The sequence below is a fragment of the Nerophis lumbriciformis genome, linkage group LG19 (assembly GCF_033978685.3).
Source record: "Nerophis lumbriciformis linkage group LG19, RoL_Nlum_v2.1, whole genome shotgun sequence".
Taxonomy (NCBI): Eukaryota; Metazoa; Chordata; class Actinopteri; order Syngnathiformes; family Syngnathidae; genus Nerophis; species Nerophis lumbriciformis.
In genome coordinates this window covers 25,884,125-25,904,905 of record NC_084566.2, presented here as the reverse complement: position 1 = coordinate 25,904,905, position 20,781 = coordinate 25,884,125, and the positions used below count along the sequence as shown (strand labels likewise).

The 20,781-nt window shown below is 42.1% G+C and overlaps 1 protein-coding gene across 1 annotated transcript in view; it reads right to left on the bottom strand.

The window, feature by feature from the left end:
• Positions 1–20,781, bottom strand: part of LOC133618588 (receptor-type tyrosine-protein phosphatase N2-like) — a 162,649-nt gene that overhangs the window by 34,511 nt on the left and 107,357 nt on the right. The window contains exons 13-14 of the mRNA XM_061979092.1: positions 9,976–10,188; positions 6,853–7,053 (exon numbers count right to left, since the gene is read on the bottom strand). Of these exons, the coding sequence (XP_061835076.1) occupies positions 6,853–7,053; positions 9,976–10,188 (414 nt within the window). The remainder of the gene's footprint in view (positions 1–6,852; positions 7,054–9,975; positions 10,189–20,781) is intronic.

Sequence of the window (20,781 nt, the reverse complement as noted above, 5' to 3'; positions counted from 1 at the left end):
TGCTTTATAGAGAGTCCACTAATCCTCTTAAAACACAGGCGGAGAGGATGTGGGGGAGGGTGGCGGAGTCACATGGGACCCCTTAATACATTAACATAGATAAGATGCTGAAAGCTGCTTCCACGCAAATTAAAAGCAACGAATAGATGACGACATGGAAGTAGTCTGCTTGGAAAAAGGAGGTTTCTCTTTTTTTTTTTTTTCTTGTAGGAGCATCAGTGAGGTGGGAGCTTCGGCTTTGTCGCAGTCACATTATTTTTTAGTTTTATTTATCAGACCAACTTCAGCTCTTGAGGAACAACATGAGCAAAGCATAGAGACAGCAAAGATGATGTCGACAGAAAAAAATTGCATTTAAAGTGAAGAACTACAAGACAATATTTTGATCCCTCACCAAATAAGAAACTGAGGATAAAAGCGCACTGCCCTTGAGACTGCAGTGCAATCACTCCTCCGCAGTAACATTTCATAACTTTTTAGTAACAGAAAGACTCAAAATAATCCACAAAGTGTAAATAATGTCAGTAAATGAATGTGATCGCTCCTCTAAAGTAACATTTAATAAACCTTAGTAACAGAGAGCCCTGGAAAGACTCAAAATAACCTACAGTCAAAATATAATCATTAAATTAATGTGATCGCTCCTCCACAGTCACATTTCACTAACTTTAGTAACAGAAAGCCACAGACAGACTCAAAATAATCCACAAAGTCACAATATTGTCAGTAAATGACTGTGATCCCTCCTCCTAAGTAACATTGAACAAACCTTGGTAACAGAAAGACCCAAATTAATCCACAGTGAAAATTAAATTATTAAATGTATGGGATTGCTCCTCCACAGTCACATTTCACTAACTTTAGTAACAGAAAGCCACAGACAGACTCAAAATAATCCACAAAGTCACAATATTGTCAGTAAATGACTGTGATCCCTCCTCCTAAGTAACATTGAACAAACCTTGGTAACAGAAAGACCCAAATTAATCCACAGTGAAAATGAAATTATTAAATGTATGGGATTGCTCCTCCACAGTAACATTTAACAAACCTTAATAACAGAAAGACTCAAAATAATCCAGTCAAAATAAAATTAATAACTGAATGTGATCGCTCCTCCACAGTAACATTTCATTAACTTTAATAACAGTAAGCCACAGAAAGACTCAAAATAATCCAAAAAGTTCAAACAAATTCATTAAATGAATGAACGCTCCGCTACAGTAAGATTTCACAAACCTTAGTAACAGTGAGCCCCAGAAAGACTCAAAATAACCTATAGTCAAAATATAATCATTCAATTACTGTGATCGCTCCTCCACAGTAACATTTCACTAACTTTAGTAACAGAAAGCCACAGACAAGACTCAAAACAATTCACAAAGTCAAAATAATGTCAGTAAATGACTGTGATCGCTCCCCCAAAGCAACATTGAACAAACCTTGGCAACAGAAAGACCCAACTTAATCCACAGTCAAAATGAAATTCGTAAATGTATGTGATTGCTCCTCCACAGTAACATTTAACAAATCTTAACAGAAAAACTCAAAATAATCCACAGTCAAAATAAAATAACTGAATGTGATCGCTCCTCCACAGTAACATTTCACAAACTTTAGTAACAGTAAACCACAGAAGGACTCAAAATAATCCACAGTCAAAATAAAATTAATAACTGAATGTAAACGCTCCTCCACAGTAACATTTTATTAATTTCAGTAACAGTAAGCCACAGAAAGATTTAAAATAATCCATCCATCCATTTTCTACCGCTTATTCCCTTTGGGGTCGCGGGGGGCGCTGGAGCCTATCTCAGCTACAATCGGGCGGAAGGCAGGGTACACCCAAATAAATTAAAACACATTTATTAAATGAATGAACATTTTACAAACCTTAGTTACAGAGAACCTCAGAAAGACTCAAAATAATCCAGAAAGTCAAAATAATGTCAGTTAATGAATGTGATCGCAACTCCAAAGGAACATGTAACAAACCTTAGTAACAGAAAGACTCAAAATAATTCACAAAGTGAAAACAAAATCATTAGATGATCGATCCTCCACAGTAACAATTCACAAACTTTATAGTAAGAGGATTCAAAATAATCCAGTCAAAATAAAATCATTATATGAATGTGATTGCTAATCCACAGTAACATTTCAGACTTTAGTAACAGAAAGCCACAGTAGGATTTACTAATCCACAGTCTCGATAAAATCAGTAAATGTATGCAATCGCTCCTCCACATTAACATTTCACAAACTTTAGTAACAGAAAGCCACATGCAGAAACACTAAAAATAATCCTTAAAGTCATTATATGAACCGATGAATATGATCCCTACACCGCCTGCCATAGAGCGCAGATGATAATTTGTAAACATGATCATGTGGACAGAAATAAGTGAATAAAATAAGAGTAGTTGGTTTAATAAAAGAACATGGTATCAATAAATTACTTCCCTTGTAGTCTGGCACGAAAGAGAAAACAGTTAAATTCAGTGTTGTCGGTGAGGAACTGATGATATAAAATGAGGAGCACAAAGAGAATGAGTAACAGCATTTCTAAGTTGAGTTTTATGAGGAGACCATTTTGGAAAAAAGATTAACATTATTTCTCATTTCCTATGAATAAATATCTTCTTTATCCTCCTTCATTTTTCAAGGGAAAACTTTTTTCTTATGTGGGATAATGAACCCTCAACATGATTTATACGCATTACCAGTGCAGAACTGGTGCTTGCATTTGCTATTTTCGTACAAATTTTGGATGTGCAAATCATTTCACGCAATTATATCCTCAGTGTTATGATGTTGATGACGTGCCACCAAAATAAATACCATCATTTTTCATTGGTGTGAGGACATTACACCTGATGAGTGCCTGGTGGTGCTTTCAAAGACATTCCGTACTTCCAAGTCTTGCTGGACATCCACTTCATTGTCTGTTTTTAATAATTGAAATGTTGTATTGGCAGGTAAAAGAGCCCAAAGGGACACACGATGTTCGAGAAGGTGTTTTCTTGCTGGCAGGATAAAAAAGAACTGAGAGGAACGAAAGCCGGAGAACAAAACGAGGAGTGGTGGGCGGCTTTAATGGCATACAGGTTTCTGGCTCATCTCTTTGATGTTTTTAGCTTGGCGTGCTCCTCTGTGGGCAGCGAGAGCAAGTTTGACCTTTAAAAAAAGCTCCAAATGATAGCATGCAGCGTGAGCGCTTTCAAAGTGAAGAGGTGACACTGCTTATGTAACGTCTACTCCACTGTGGAGTGTTCCCCGCGTGGGAGGACGCATGCACCGTCTGGACACAACGTACGCCTGGCGGAGCTGCCCGTGGTGCTGAAACCACCAGAACAGTGAAGACATTAAAATACTACTAACCAATGCGAACAATGTTATAAATATGTTATATTGTTCATGTCAAAGTTATTCTGGACATGTTTTGAAACTGAACAAAGAGCATTATATTCCTGGAAAATCATTCAAACGGTGACATTTACTGAGTGTCTTATAAGCATTTTTGCTATTCATGCTTTCTATAGAAAATTTAAAGGGGAACTGCATTTTTTGGTATTTTGCCTATAATTCACAATCCTTCTGAGAGACAAGAACACACATGTTTTTTAATGCATTCTAAATCGTAAATACACGTAAATAAAAGTCCCCTTACAATGCAGTGAATGGGAGCCCTTACGTCACTGCGTCAATTGCGTCTTTTCCGAATATAAACCCCAACAAATAACCATCCAAAAAGCGCCAACAATACACCATTTACATTTTGTGACCTGAATATTCACAAAGTTTTAGCAATATTGTTATTATAAGCGCTAACGTTAAGGACCTTCATTTAGCGTCTCATTGATCAGAGAGAAGCAACTTTAGGCTGCTGAATTATATTTATATAGTGCTTTTTCTCTGGAGACTCAAAGCGCTTTACACAGTGAAACCCATTATCTACACCTGATTATGTAGATTAGGTGTGGTTTTATTGTATATTAAGTATGTGTCAATGAAAGGGCATTTTATGACTTTTCTTAATTTGATTACATGCTATAGTATGATTTTATTGTTATAATTTTATTGCATGATATTTGTATCCCTTTAATTTAAGGTAACCAGGGACTGCAGATGGAAATGAGCTATTTGGCTATAATCTGGTACAGAACATATCTGTCTTTGAGCTTAATGTTTCTGTGCATTGTGCCTTCAAATAAAGACTCAACTATAAACTACTACTACCTTAAAAGCCACATTGAAACCAGTGTGGGTGGCACTGGGAGTGGTGGATAAAGTGTCTTGCACAACGGCAGTTACTCGGACTCAAACCTGGAACCCTCAAGTTGCTACTACGGCCGCTCTACAAACCCAGCTACGCTCCTGTGTTAACAAGTCTGTGAAAGTTCATTCAAAATGATAAATCATGTCTCTCACGCTGATAGTAAAATGATGTGGACATTAACCGAGAAGTTGGTCAACTTTGACAGCCAATTTATACCCGGGAATGACGAAAAACACCCTAAAAGACGCTTTGTTCCACTTCCATTTTTTCTACTACAATTATGAGTCATTCTTCATCTAAACGGAAATATATCAACATCCTAGCAGTCGGCATCCCAATGACAGCAATTATTGTACATTAAGTGATATTTTATTATTTTTGTTGGCTCTCATGAAGTGAGTAATAATTAGTGATTGCGTTTGATAAATTAATGTGCCGCCGTATTCTTAAAACGAGCAAAATGCGTAAATACTACATGTTGTTATGAATGTGCCTGTTACTACTAGAGATGTCCGATAATGGCTTTTTTGGCGATATTCCGATATTGTCCAACTCTTAATTACCGATTCCGATACCAACCCATACCGATATATACAGTCGTGGAATTAACACATTATTATGCCTAATTTTGTTGTGATGCCCCGCTGGATGCATTAAACAATGTAACAAGGTTTTCCAAAATAAATCAACTCAAGTTATGGAAAAAAATGCCAACATGGCAGTGCCATATTTATTATTGAAGTCACAAAGTGCATTATTTTTTTAACATGCCTCAAAACAGCAGCTTGGAATTTGGGACATGCTCTCCTTGAGAGAGCATGAGGAGGTTGAGGCGGGCGGGGTTGGGGTTGTTGAGAGGGGGGGGTTCTGTTGTGTTTATGTTGTGTTACGGTGCGGATGTTCTACCGAAATGTGTTTGTCATTCTTGTTTGGTGTGGGTTCACAGTGTGGCGCATATTTGTAACCGTGTTAAAGTTGTTTATATGGCCACCCTCAGTGTGACCTGTATGGCTGTTGACCAAGTATGCTTTGCATTCACGTGTGTGTGTGTGTGTGTGAAAAGCCGTAGATATTATGTGATTGGGCCGGCACCCAAAGGCAGTGCCTTTAAGGTTTATTGGCGCTCTGTACTTCTCCCTACGTCCGTGTACACAGCGGTGTTTTAAAAAGTCATACATTTTACTTTTTGAAACCGATACCGATAATTTTGAAACCGATACCGATTATTTCCGATATTACATTTTAAAGCATTTATCGGCCGACATCCCTAGTTACTACATTACATATACTGTATACATACATCATGTATATCAAACCTTAATTGAGGTGTTTGGATGTTTTTAAGCGTTTTATACGCAGAATAGAGCGACCCCCATATGCTCCATTGTAAGCAGACTTTTGTTCGCATTTATTTACTAGTTCGAATGCATAGAAAGTACAGTTCCCCTTTAAGGCTAAACGCCTATGAGCAATATTCCCCTAGCTTGTTTTTCACTAATTAATTGAAGACATTTTTAAAAAACAACTGTAACAATTGTAATTTTTTAAACCTAATTAAAGGATTATGATTGTCACATATGGCAACACTAAATTGGCCCTAGTGTGTGAATGTGAGTGTGAATGTTGTCTGTCTGTTGGCCCTGTGATAAGGTGGCGCCTTGTCCAGGGTGTACCTCGCCTTCCGCCCGATTGTAGCTGAGATAGGCTCCAGCGCCCCCCGCGACCCCGAAGGGATTAAGCGGTAGAAAATGGATGGACATTGATTTAAAATGAGCATTGGTTAAAAAAAACAAAAAAAGCTTTTGGAAATGAGATGCTATTTTGGGTCACATGACAAACAGTCTTATATAAACCTCTACACACTTCCATTTATTTCGCCATCTTGTGAGATGAAACATTGGCGCGAGGACAACAATACCCAAATGGCGGCAAACGCTTCTGCTGAACCTCTGAGCTAACTCATTAGCATCCAAGCACATCAAACATCACGATGTCACGCGTCGGCTTCGTAATGCATGCATGTGGAGGGCACAGGAGGGGAGGGGGCGAGGCTTTAGGGTGTTGGGTGGTTGAATAGAGCAGCTATATACATCGTAATTACGCCGCCGCTTGACATAAAGCCAGAGAGGCTCTCCTGCAGCGGGGAGGCGGGTGAGAACTGGTGGGCGTAATGAAAGATGAAATACAAGACGTGGTGGAAGACGAAGAGGGTTGCCTTTCATATGCATGAAGATCTCGCAGCGATATCTGACAGAGAAGTCTTACAATGCTGGTGAGGCCACATTTTGGATAAAAGGCATCAATGAGAGGCTTAAATATTGAACACTGGCTAACATCCAGGACTGTGCTGCTTCATCTATCTATTAATTTATCAGTATTGATTTATAGTTCAAAGGAGGCCAAATGTCATTCAAATCTACGTTAAAATGTAAAATGTTGACATTTGGCTAAGATAAAATTGTCTGTACAGTTACACTTGGGACAAAAGTATCAGATATGGATTACATTTACTCACCCTCCATATAATTTATGGCCCATTAAGGGTTTTTAATAGTTAATGAATGGTCCCTTACCAAAATCATGTGACCAGTGGAGATGTCCATGTTGGGATGGGCGGGCTCCTCGCTCCACGACGACAGGCTGCTACGAGCCGATGGACTGACGGCCGCGCCGGCATCGCTGAACTGAGACGACACGCTGTTGATCCTGGAGGAGGCGGGCTCGGGGCGGCGCTCAGCCTGAGGTTTGACCGCCATGCGCTGTCGACACAGGTCCTGAGAAACAGCAGAAGCGGTTATCTTAGCATCAGATCATCTGTCATGGACACAAACACACAAGCTCCTATTTTATTTCCTGGTCTGGTGATTGGGGGCGGAGCAACAAGGCAAGTGGACGCAATAGTCAATAAACAACATAAGCCTTGCGTCCACACCAGGAAAACTGCAAACTGTTCCCCTTGGTTTCTCCTTGTTGCCAGAAGTTCCATGCTAAGTCTTGATTGTGCGTTCCATATACCTTGGAAGTTGGAAGTTAGGAATGACTTCACAGTCGAGCTATGATTGTTCCAGTAAACAAAGTCGGAAATCAAGATGGACACATCCATGAAAGCTATTCTTGCACTTGCCTTACCTAAATATAAACAACCTGGACAAATTGCAAACTTCAAACCCAGTGGATGAAGCAATGCAGTATGCACATACCGCATGTAAAAATGTCCTTTACACTACAGTGACATTACCATATGATATGATGATGGGGCGGTATAGCTCGGTTGGTAGAGTGGCCGTGCCATCAACCTGAGGGTTGCAGGTTCGATCCCCGCTTCCGCCATCCTAGTCTCTGCCGTTGTGTCCTTGGGCAAGACACTTTACCCACCTGCTCCCAGTGCCACCCACACTGGTTTAAATGTAACTTAGATATTGGGTTTTCACTATGTAAAGCGCTTTGAGTCACTAGAGAAAAGCGCTATATAAATATAATTCACTTCACTTCACTTCATATATACGTAAACAATACATTGTGAACGGAAATAGTCAGAAGTGCAAATAACGGTGTGGAAGTTGCTTCCTTGCGGTCTGTCAGACACGGCACAGGAGCCCAGCGTGCAGGTTTTAACAAGGTTTTAAATAAAGTTCTCTCTCCAGCAGCACGCGACTTTTCAGCCACGTCCGTATCCTCTCTGCCTCCTGCTCCTGGCCGCTTACTGTTAAAGACAACAGATTAACACGTACCACCTGTGAAATCTAATCACCTGCCAGCTGTGTCTCGCCGTCAGCACTGCCACGCCCCCGTCTGATGGTGTTCTGTCCTCAGCACCATGGACAGAGGCGGTGATTTTTGCTCCTGCAGGCAGCGCTGGCTACATCTCCCTCCACAAACGGATATTACAGAAGCTTCATACTGTTTACACTCAGAAAAGCCGTATTTGAAATCCAACTCGATGGTGGTGAGAACTTGTCATCTATTGAGTAGGAAATACGACTAAGATTTCTTGAAATCCCAACCTCTCATCCAGTACAAATGAAACACACCATATTATATGTTTGTTGTTAATTTTCTTACGCCGCGTTGTGGGTAGGTTTTGTTCGCTACTTTTTTCTGCCCTTGTTGCTCCGTACCTTTTTGTATCGTTTACAGGCATTACAACCTTGTGTTTGTTTTCATGGACACCTTGAGTTTCATTATTATTAGCAGTTTCTGGAATTTCCCATTGCCTGTTTAGTAGTTTCTTACACCGTCATATATCGTTGTAGTTTTATACTGCATATCTTCCTAATTTCATGACTCCGGCGTCTGCGTCAAGGCGCTAAACTGAGCCGTCACAATTAGCATTCCTATCACAGCCATTTAGTGACTAGAACAAAGACACAATCCACTGACACAACTAATATCAACTGTTGCCATGGCAACGTGCTGAAGCGCTCAGCCGGGACTCTTAACCCTCGCGTGTCCTCGTGACCTCCTTTCATTAATAATGAAAGCAGCCAAAGCCCCCAAAAGACCCCGCATGCCCTCATGGGCGTCCTGCCAGAGAACCCGAAAAGTGAACATCGACCTCGCCAACGGTGGGCGTGTCAGTGTCACCCTAATTAGTGCCACCTCTTAACGTGGACAACCGCAAGTACAGATCACGATCATGTGAAGATGAAGAGAACGAGATATGATCAAGTCCGAGGTTTCGGTGTAAAAGGACGACACGGCCGAGTGATTGACTGATGAGCGTCGCCGTCGCCTGTCAATCACAGTCCCCCCCCTCGACGTCGACCAATCCCATGTTGCCGTTTGTTTGCGAAAGGTTTGATTGACAGGCTTGTGAGTTGAGGGTTGGGGAGGAGGGTTTGTGGGGGCGACGGCTGATAGGAAGCTCGTGGCAAAGTGGCGTGAACAGAATTTTGTATGCATACGACAACTGTACTTACGTGTGTGTATTGCTGCTGTGTTCACACACACACACACACACGCGCGCGCGCGCAGAAGGTGACAAAAAGAGACAGTGCTGAGACGGGGAGAAGCGCTTTTGCGTGACGGCACCTGTCAACACGAGTGAGATGTCACTCAAAGATCTCTGGCAGTCTGAGAGGCAGGTTAAGTAAAATAAATGTTTGCTGTTTTTTATGTGCATTTTCTTTTCGGTGAGAAACGCTCTCCTTCGTGGTGGAGGAGGAGCACAACGAGAGCGAGCACTTAGCGGCTCATTCGAAGAAATCAATGCTCGCGGGTACGCTCTCATTTAAAAACATGGCGAAGGGAAAAGGTCAAGGGGGTACGACACAAATCTCAATCCAATTCTCTGCTCAAATCGCCACTTAATATTGGATTCTGCAAATTAAATTTCACACTCTTACCTTATTCCAGCTAAAGGATAATTACAGCAGGCGAGGTGTTGAGGGGTGGAATTGGCCGCGGGGCCAACACACTAAACCACAACAACAACCTGCAGCAGCCTGAAACAGGAAGCAAGGTCGGACACTAAATTCTAAAGACACGTTTCCACCAAGCATTTCAGTCCATTGGAAGGTTTTGGAAATCTAAAATTGTTATGTTGCGTTCCACAAATGGTCCTTCTCTGCACCAATTAACACACAGCACTATGTCTGGCTCCACCCCTTTAGGTACCCTATCTCTGAAAATGTAGGGCAATCGATGGCCTCCACGGCTCCTGAGTTTTTGAAGTTGAAGATGAGGCTCCTTTCTACCTGATAGGTGGCGGTGGCATCCCCGCTGGTGTCTGCGCCCAGGTTGGTTAGCTTCTCCTTCAGCTTGTGGTGCGAGCGATGGCGGAGGCAGTAGACCACGGTGGAGGCCAGCAGCACGCCCACGATGCACAGGATGGACACCACTGTGAGGACCAGGTACTTGGTGGACTCAGCCTGGCTGTACTTGGTGGGGATCTGGTTGATGTGGTTCCCCTGTGGCACACACACCAGAACATGTTGGTTGTTAGTAGACGTCCAGCACACTTGTACCCGTCACAAACACTTCAATCAATCAATCAATCAAAGTTTATTTATATAGCCCTTAATCGCAAGTGTCTCAAAGGGCTGCACAAGCCACGACGACATCCTTGGCTCAGATCCCACATCAGGGCAAGAAAAAAACTCAACCCAATGGGCACAATGAGAAACCTTGGAGGGGACCGCAGATGTGGGAACCCCGAGTGGATAAGGTTGGTATAAAACATATAATACTAATAATACACATTTATGTACGTGCAATACACATTTTCGCCATGTGAGGCAGTATCCGCATTTATTTCACAATGACGACATAAAATTATTTGTTTACGCAGTTAAAAGGAATATTTGCGCAACCCTGACATGATTAGAAATGCAACAACAAAAATGAAGAAAAACTGATTGGTTTTAAAACAAACAAAATCGGTTTTCAAGTGAATATATTTTGGAATTAAAATCTTAATACTTACACGTATTATTAAGATTATTTACACAGATAACATAAAAACATCAGTTCCACAAAATTGTAGCGACGATTTAGTTGGGGCCAAGGATGGGTAGGTTTCACATTTGAACCGATACGGTGCCTATTTCGAGTACCTGGGGATCAATACTAGTACTCAATGGTACCAATTTCTGCTACTTTTGTACATGTGCTAATAAATGTTAATTTGTTTAATGTTCAATATTTTATGTAATATTTAACAGTGCGCTGTTAAATATTTTTCCGAGTATCATTTGCAAGTATCGTATTTTTCGGACGATAGATCGCAGTTTTTTTTCATAGTTTGGCTGGAGGTGCGACTTATACTCAGGAGCGACTTATGTGTGAAATTATTAACACATTATCGTAAAATATCAAATAATATTATTTAGCTCATTCACGTAAGAGACTAGACGTATAAGATTTAATGGGATTTAGCGATTAGGAGTGACAGATTGTTTGGTAAACGTATAGCATGTTCTATATGTTATAGTTATTTGAATGACTCTTACCATAATATGTTACGTTAACATACCAGGCACGTTCTCAGTTGGTTATTTATGCCTCATATAACGTACACTTATTCAGCCTGTTGTTCACTATTCTTTATTTATTTTAAATTGCCTTTCAAATGTCTATTCTTGGTGTTGGGTTTTATCAAATACATTTCCCCCAAAAATGCGACTTATACTCCAGTGCGACTTATTTATGTTTTTTTCCTTCTTTATTATGCATTTTCGGCCGGTGCGACTTATACTCCGAAAAATACGGTATACATTCATTTCAGTTTGCCAGAGGTGTGTTGCTGTAGTCGGGAAGTAGTCTTTGCCATTAAGTTGAATGTGCCAGTCTTGTTTTTTGTTAAGTGTTTATACTGTATTGTACTTATTACACACAAGATGTTCGATTGTAACACATTTAAGGTGTTGAATTTGCCATGTAATGTCACTAATGCTAAGCAGTAGCGCATTTTGCAAAGAGGAGCCTTACTTTTGAGCACTTTCCTTCAAGAATGCTTGCTTTCGCCACACCTAGTGTGTGTGTGACAATCATTGGTACTTTAACTTTATTAGCATAAAAACTCGCAACATTACTAAGAGGAAGTCTGCTTTGAATACGTCTGTTTGTCCGCCAAGTGCTTGAGGGGTGCCGGATCCACAACTTGATGCTACGCCACATACTCGAGAAGTTATCGAAATATGGTTGATTGGATTTTGCGTCATTTGGTAGGCATCCAGTAGTACCTGTCAGTACCTATAAATGTACTACAGAGTCAAAACTTTTCATAAATGATAAATGGATTTACTTATATAGTATAGCGTTTTTCTTTTAAATGCATTCAAAAACGCTTTGACACTATTACCATGTTCACCTTCTGGTGACGCACCAAGAGGAACTGGGTCTTCAGTCACTTGCTCAAGGATACTTGGGCATGGTCCCAGGGGGACTGAGGATCGAACCCGCAACATTCGTGTTGGGAGACAAACACTCCAACACCTGAGCCGTGTAGCCCAAAATCAAAGTATTTGGGGTGACTTTGATAATTGTAAATGGTAAATGGGTTATACTTATGGTCTGCTTTACATAAGAGTCACAAAATATATAGTCTATAATTACCAAAACTTAACCAAGATTTCTTTGAACCCAATAATGATATTATGGCATAACCATCTTGACTTCGAACACACTGCACACGAGAGAATGAAGGTCATACTTAGTCAACAGCCATACATGTCACACTAAGGGTGGCAGTATGAACAATGCCAACACTGTCATAAATATGTGCCATATAGTGAAACCACACTAAACAACAACGACAAACACATTTATAAATAAATGATAAATGAGTTATACTTGTATAGCGCTTTTCTACCTTCAAGGTACTCAAAGCGCTTTGACACTATTTCCACATTTACCCATTCACACACACATCCACACACTGATGGCGGCAGCTGCCATGCAAGGCCCTAACCACGACCCATCAGGAGCAAGGGTGAAGTGTCTTGCTCAAGGACACAACGGACGTGACGAGGTTGGTAGAAGATGGGGATCGAACCAGGAACCCTCAGGTTGCTGGCACGGCCACTCTCCCAACCTCGCCACGTCATCTCCAAAATCAACTTAATTTTGTATAAAAAGACTCAAGATGTCCGATAATGGCTTTTTTGCTGATATTCCAATATTGTCCAACTCTTAATTACCGATTCCGATATCAACCGATACCGATATATACAGTCGTGGAATTAACACATTATTATGCCTAATTTTGTTGTGATGCCCCGCTGGATGCATTAAACAATGTAACAAGGTTTTCCAAAATAAATCAACTCAAGTTAGGGAAAAAAAAATGCCAACATGGCACTGCCATATTTATTATTGAAGTCACAAAGTGCATTATTTTTTTTAACATGCCTCAAAACAGCAGCTTGGAATTTGGGACATGCTCTCCCTGAGAGAGCATGAGGAGGTTGAGGTGGGCGGGGACTAGGGGTTAGCGGGGGGTGTGTATTGTAGCGTCCCGGAAGAGTTAGTGCTGCAAAGGGTTCTGGGTATTTTTTCTGTTGTGTTTATGTTGTGTTACGGTGCGGACGTTCTCCCGAAATGTGTTTGTCATTCTTGTTTGGTGTGGGTTCACAGCATATTTGTAACAGTGTTAAAGTTGTTTATACGGCCACTCTCAGCCTGTATGGCTGTTGACCAAGTATGCCTTGCATTCACTTGTGTGTGTGAAAGGCCGTAGATATTGTGTGACTGGGCCGGCACGCAAAGGCAGTGCCTTTAAGGCACGCCCCCAATATTGTTGTCTGGGTGGAAATCGGGAGAAATTCGGGAGATTGGTTGCCCCGGGAGATTTTCGGGAGGGGCACTGAAATTCGGGAGTCTTTTGGGAAAATCGGGAGGGTTGGCAAGTATGACTGGGAGACGCAACTGCTCTGTACTTTTCCCTACGTCCGTGTACCACTCCGTACAGCGGCGTTTTAAAAAGTCATACATTTTACTTTTTGAAACCGATACCGATAATTTCCGATATTACATTTTGAAGCATTTATCGGCGATATTATCGGACATCTCTAATTTCCACATTTACCTATTCACACACACATCCACACACTGATGGCGGGAGCTGCCATGCAAGGCGCTAACCACGACCCATCAGGAGCAAGGGTGAAGTGTCTTGCTCAAGGACACAACGGACGTGACGAAGTTGGTAGAAGGTGGGGATCAAACCAGGAACCCTCAAGTTGCTGGCACGGCCACTCTCCCAACCGCGCCACGCCGTCCCCATGATCAACTTAATTTTGTATGAAAGACTCAAAACAATACAATACAATACAATACAATAGCATCAACAGTATGCCTTTTTTTTAGGGCAATTGTCTTTTTAGAATGTGCTGTTGGCCGGTAAAAATATTAAATATGGATAAAGAAGATATTAAAATGGGGCTATGTTGGTGTATTAATGGTTGCTGGTTCTCACTAAAAGTGTAATTAAAAATAAAACACCATTTTTGAGCTGAAACCAAAAAACACCGATGAGCAGATGTGATGAAATCCTCAGATAGGATGAGTTTGGATCAGAACCAGTCAGGAGTCATCTTTGGATTCTCCTGGATTAAAAAGGCAAAATGTGTGAAAGCGCCCCGCAGCAGTCAGTGTGGTTCTGGTTCTGGTGCTGGTTTTGACGCCACAGTGGAGCAAAAGTGTTGTGTCTCAGAGACAAAGTTTAATCACGCGCATTTGTTCCGCCATCTGGGCCCTCCGCGCCACAGAACGCATCGATTCCCGCCCAGCAAAGCATCATGGGAGTCTGGAGATGCGGCGCCTCGGGCAAACAAGCGCAGATGAAAGATTTCTTTTCAAGGCGACACAATGGACGTACGGCTGGAGGAAGTGTCGTCCTCGAGAGCGCCGAGGTACCGCAAGAGGGGGCGGCGAGCGGGTCTCACTGAGCGACATAATGGGCCAGACGCCATTTTACCTGACATGCGCTCGCTAACAATAGGCGACATAATTACACGCTGCGTAATCACGACCAGCACCAAGAGCTACAAATTGCAGCGCCAATGAGTAGACCTCCCACTCCCTTTGAAAAATATAACGATCCCTGAAGAAATCAATGGACTTATTTGAGGGCTTTGTCACATCTTTTCACAGAATACGTGACATTAATGGCGTTAATCATAGACTGACGCCATGCACACGCCAATCTTCCTCTGCGAGCATCAACTAAATGCTAGTAGCTGAGCAGAAACGATCAAGTATTGAGTGGGTGAGGATTCCTCTCACGCCATCTTGTCCCCTATTGCACTTGGAAGCTTGCTCTCAAATATACACTGTAAATACATCCTGCATACAATCACCTGATTATCAAACAAACAAAAAAAAGAATAACAGTAACTCAACACAATTTCCAAGTTTGGTTTACTACTACCCCCCTCACCCCCCAGGGGGGCTATGTAAGAATCACCGGCTTACAGAAAGATGGAAGGTCGGATTGGAGGGTAAAAAGGGAAAGTCTGGTGGTGGTGGTGGTGGGGTTCCCTCAGTGGTGGAGGTCACAGGGATTATAGGAGTTTGGGAGGGGCTGGGGGGGACGTCGGTGGAAACAACGCCATTGAAAGCGAACGCCAGGCCCTGCCGCTTCCCCGCTTCCCGCCTGTCAAACCCTGGAAGGCTTTAGCCTGCTTTCAGATTGTTCTGGAATTCTGGTGGGGGCTCACGCAAGGGACCCATATCCCTCCGCACCCCCCACCCACCCAGATGATATTTATTCAATTCATTGCTGCTGTATTCAGGACCTGAAAAAGAACGACCCACCGGGGGGACTACAGTTGTGCGCTACATTGTGTGTGTGTGTGTGTGTGTGTGTGTGTGTGTGTGTGTGTGTGTGTGTGTGTGTGTGTGTGTGTGTGTGTGTTGGGGGGTGGTGCGGAAAACTTTCTAATGTGACAAAAACTGCAGGGAAATGTTGGTCATGTTTGATATTACATTGTATTACAATGAGTGTGTTTATATACACAAACACACACACTATATATTGATTTCATTTGCATAAAAGGGTTTAGTGGGCGGGGCCATTAGTAAAACATTACTGTTGATTGCACTGCTATTTATCACTTGCCCCCCCCCCCAACATCAGCGCCCACTGGAGCCCACTCAAAAGACAAATAAGTCATCCTGACTCATCTCCTTGTTTTACTACATTCACTTCTGTGGAGTCGTGCTGCACGATACTCTAACTCCCGTAAGTCATCACACCTTTCTGGAAGTGGAACAGCCGACAGAAGGAGCAACCAGGCAATGTGTGTGCGCGTGTGTGTGTGTGTGCGCGTGTGAGTGTGTGTTTTCCGACTCGCCCTCGCTCTCTACCACGCCTGCCCGCCATGTTTGTCTATTGAGTCAAACAATCGCAGCTAGAAGCTTCATCAAGTTTGTTAGTTGTCGCATGGGGAGGGGGGGGACCTCTGGGGGCAGAGTGGTAAATGTATGCGTGCGTGTGTGTGTGTGTGTGTGCACGTAGGATGGAGAGGCGGGCAGGGGGGGAATCTATCTATTCTCGAATAATAAATGTAAAAACACACAAAAACGAGGGCCTGCATTGCAGCTGCTGCAGACGTTTGCAATGACTGTCAATCAAATGTGCTCAAGCGAGGGGGCGTGGCCTGTTCAAGAGGAAGGCTGGCCACTCTAACGAGCTCGGACGTCTTTCACCTGCTCGGCCTTAGAGGAAAGTGCCGTTTCAGACTGAACATTAAAAAAAGTGTTAAATAATTCAACATTGTTTCTATTTAAAGCAATTTGAATATGATGTAAAGATCAACTTAAAAAAGCGTATTACGCATTTACTACTCTGTGTGTGTGTGTGTGTGTGTGTGTGTAAGACAGGTTGAATATAAGTGTGTGTGTGTGTGTGTGTGTTTGGGGGGGTGGGGGGGTATTATCTGGGCCCTTTTAGACAAAAGGCAGATGGATTTCCTCGGCTTTGGCTTATTCAGCTGGGGTGAAAAAGGTCAAAGGGTGAACAGCGGCGGGCGGCCATTGTATTCTGTCACGACTTCTGGACAGGAAAATTAATATACTTGTTTTTTAACGAAAATGTTATGCACAAACACACACGCAGTGGAATATATAATGTATGAGTAAATGTATAATATTGGTATTATATAGCCTGTGTGCACATATTAGCCTATAACAGGTTTGGTCACAGAAAGGTGACTAAAAGTCCTGAGGTTTGATTCCGGTAAATGTTCCCCTAGAAAACCGTCCACTTGTCCAGCGTGTCACTAATGCTGCGTACTGCATGTGTTTGCTCCATCAATGCACGGACATGACAATAAACCCCAAATGGATTCTTACAAGTGAAATGTAACCATCAAACTTGTATGTTGTCACTCAGCATGCAGCGAGCAACAACTGCCTTCTGTCGTGTCTCAGCATCAAAACTAGACATTTCAGCATTAAAAAAACATCCATCGATTTTTTTCTACCGCTCGTGCCTCTCGGGGTTGCTGGAGCCTATCCCAGCTGCATTCGGGCGGAAGGCGGGGTACACCCTGGACAAGCATTAAAAAACATGTTCACCCAATTTCCATCTATTTCTACCAGCCGCAAATAGCGTTTCTCATTTCTACCTTGTTCCAGCAATAAACACTTTGTCAATCGTATTTCCCCTCAGTTCCTCTCACATTTCACCAAACAGCAGCAGTAAACTTTGGTCATGGTTCAGCACCAATTAATACGACACTTTCACGTCTTGCTTGTTTCAGAAGCAAATAATACTACACTATCAGCTTGACCAATTGTATTATATTTTAGCAGCAATTAGTACTACTTTTAATCGGTTTCTGGTTTTTAAATTTCATTTCATTCTATATATTTGTTCTTATATGACATTCACTGGATTTATTGTTTATTTCTTAAAAATAAAAATAAATAAATAAAATAAATAAAAAAATAAAAAAAGGGAGAGGGGAATATGTTAAAAAAACAACAGATAGTATTATTTTGTAAAATCATGGCAATGAAGTAATAAAGAAAACTTAAACTGTTTATATCAAGTTTCAGCAGCAAATAACACTACCCTTTCAATGGGTTTTTTATCCCAATCATGTTTAGGAGCCAGTAATATCACACTTTATCAGTTTCTATAACGTGTTTTTTTTTTTGTTTTTTTTGGACTATCCATGACTATTATTTTTTTGATCACGTTTCAGAAAAAAATTAATTCACTTCATCCACACTTGATCAGTGTTTCAATTGGTAGCAGCAAATAATGCCACACTTCACTTTCTTCCATGTTCCAGCAGCACACAACACCACACCTGCAATCAGTCTTCTATCACGTTTCATTCAGCCTGAAATAATAGCACACTTCGGTTTCTATCATGGTTCAGCAGCAAATAATACCACACCTTTGACCAGTTTCTGTCATGTTTCATTCAGCAGCAAACACCCCACTGTCACCTTCTATCATGTTTGGGCTGCATATAATTCCACACTTCAATCAAGTTTTATCAGCATCTCGAGCTGCAAATAGCCAAGTTTGACACATTTGGGCTATTTTATCGTTTGCTGTTGTAATAGAAGCATCTACTCCAGCTGTAACAAACATGTAATAAAGTCAAATATATCTCTCAAGTCCTACCATAAGTTTCCGTCACACTGCGGCAGCGTCGGATACGAGTCGGCATCACGGCGTTGGCGCCAGAAGAGGTGGGAGGCGGGAGTCTTTCTCCTCATCCTCCTTTTTTTTCGGCACAACCGTTCCGGCAAGAGGCGGAAAAAGAAAAGGTGATTCTCTCTTTCCCTCCGAGCATCAGCGTGTGCACAGGGGGGAATAAGGGACAAAGATGAGGATGAAGACGGACTAAGACCGCGTCAGTCCTCCACTTGGATGTGAGAGGAATGAGATGCTTTTATTCAGAGACACTACAAAGTGCACTGGCGTGTGTGTGTGTGTGTGGGGGGGGGGGGTACCTCCTCCTCCTGTCCCACCCTCCAATCCCTGCCCGTCCATTGCACATGTCACCTCCCCTCGTTGCCATGGTGACGGCTCCACATGTTAGCGACAGGAGGAAATGGAGGAGGAAAACGGTGGAAAGGGAAGGCAAGGGGGGATAATTTTGCCGTCATCTTAAAGTGCAAAAGTATATAGAGTATGTACAGTATATACAATATCAACAGGATGTATATCCTCCTAAGACACAATGTCCTCTGCAGTGGACTAGGCCACTTTTCTTTCTGAAATGTGTAACTCTGAATAAAAACGAAGGTCCACTCCAGAAGACGCTGGAGGTTATACAGTATGTACAGTACGTTTGCCACCTAGGCCTTCAGTGGTGTCCAACTTCAATTATTACCTCTCAAAATACCATCGTTTATGTCACCACAAGACCATTGCTGGAGAAATACTATACAGGAACACATTTACGCACTACTCGCATTGAAACACATCAACAGTGTACAAAACGGGTTATTTTCTGGCGCATTTAAAAATCAATAAACCCGCATCAGCAATTAAAACTAGAGACGTCCGATAATATCGGACTGCCGATATTATCGGCCGATAAATGCTTTAAAATGTAATATCGGTATCGGTTTCAAAAAGTAAAATGTATGACTTTTTAAAACGCTGCTGTACGGAGTAGTACACGGACGTAGGGAGAAGTACAGAGCAGTTGCGTCTCCCAGTCATACTTGCCAACCCTCCCGATTTTCCCGGGAGACTCCCGAATTTCAGTGCCCCTCCCGAAAATCTCCCGGGGAAACCATTCTACCGAATTTCTCCCGATTTCCACCAAGACAACAATATTGGGGGCGTGCCTTAAAGGCACTGCCTTTGCGTGCCGGCCCAGTCACATAATATCTACGGCTTTTCACACACACAAGTGAATGCAATTCATACTTGGTCAGCAGCCATACCGGTCACACTGAGGGTGGCCGTATAAACAACTTTAACACTGTTACAAATATGCGCCACACTGTGAACCCACACCAAACAAGAATGACAAACACATTTCGGGAGAACATCCGCACCGTAACACAACATAAACACAACAGAACAAATACCCAGAACCCCTTGCAGCACTAACTCTTCCGGGACGCTACAATACACCCCCCCCCATCTTGAAAATGGCCTTACAAATATATGTGTTGTCTTGTCTAATCATAAAAGATGCAGACGAGGCGTGTTGGCTGAATTCTTAAAGTTTACTCCACAGCGTGCTCATCAATAACATCGAGCTGCCGGCATGTCTACATGTCAACAACCTAAACGGGGCTACTGCACATACTCTTCAGTACTGTGGCATGCTGGGTAATGGAGTTCTTATGTTACCTAGCTCAGTGTTTTTCAACCTTTTCTGATCCAAGGCACATTTTATTCTTTTAAAAAATCCCGAGGCACACCACCAGCAGAAAACATTTAAAAAATGTAACTCAGTAGCCGATATTGACAATAGAAATTCGTTCTCGCAATTGTTGGATATGAATTCAAACCATAACCAAGCATGCATCATTATAGCTCTTGTCTCAAAGTAGGTGTACTGTCACCACCTGTCACATCGCGCCCTGACTTATTTTGAAGTTTTTGGTGTTTTCCTATGTGTAGTGTTTTAGTTCTTGTCTTGCGCTCCTATTTTGTTGGCTTTTCCTCTTTTGTTGGTATTTTCCTGTAGCGGTTTCATGTCTTCCTTGAACGCTATTCCCCGCACCTGCTTTGTTTTCGCAATCAAGAATATTTAAGTTGTGCGGACGCTATCCTTCTTTGTGGGGACATTGTTGATTGTCATGTCATGTTCGGATCTGCTTTGTGGACGCAGTAAGTCTTTGCTGTCGTCCAGCATTCTGTTTTTGTTTACTTTGCAGCCAGTTCAGTTGTAGTTTTGTTTTGCATAGCCTTCCCTAAGTTTCAATGCCTTTTCTTAGCGGCACTCACCTTTTGTTTATTTTTGGTTTAAGTGTTATATATCTTTTTACCTACACGCTGCCTTCCGCATATTGTGATCATGACAAACCATGTTCCCGACAACTACAAAACAATTAGCTACCTGCTGCCACCTACT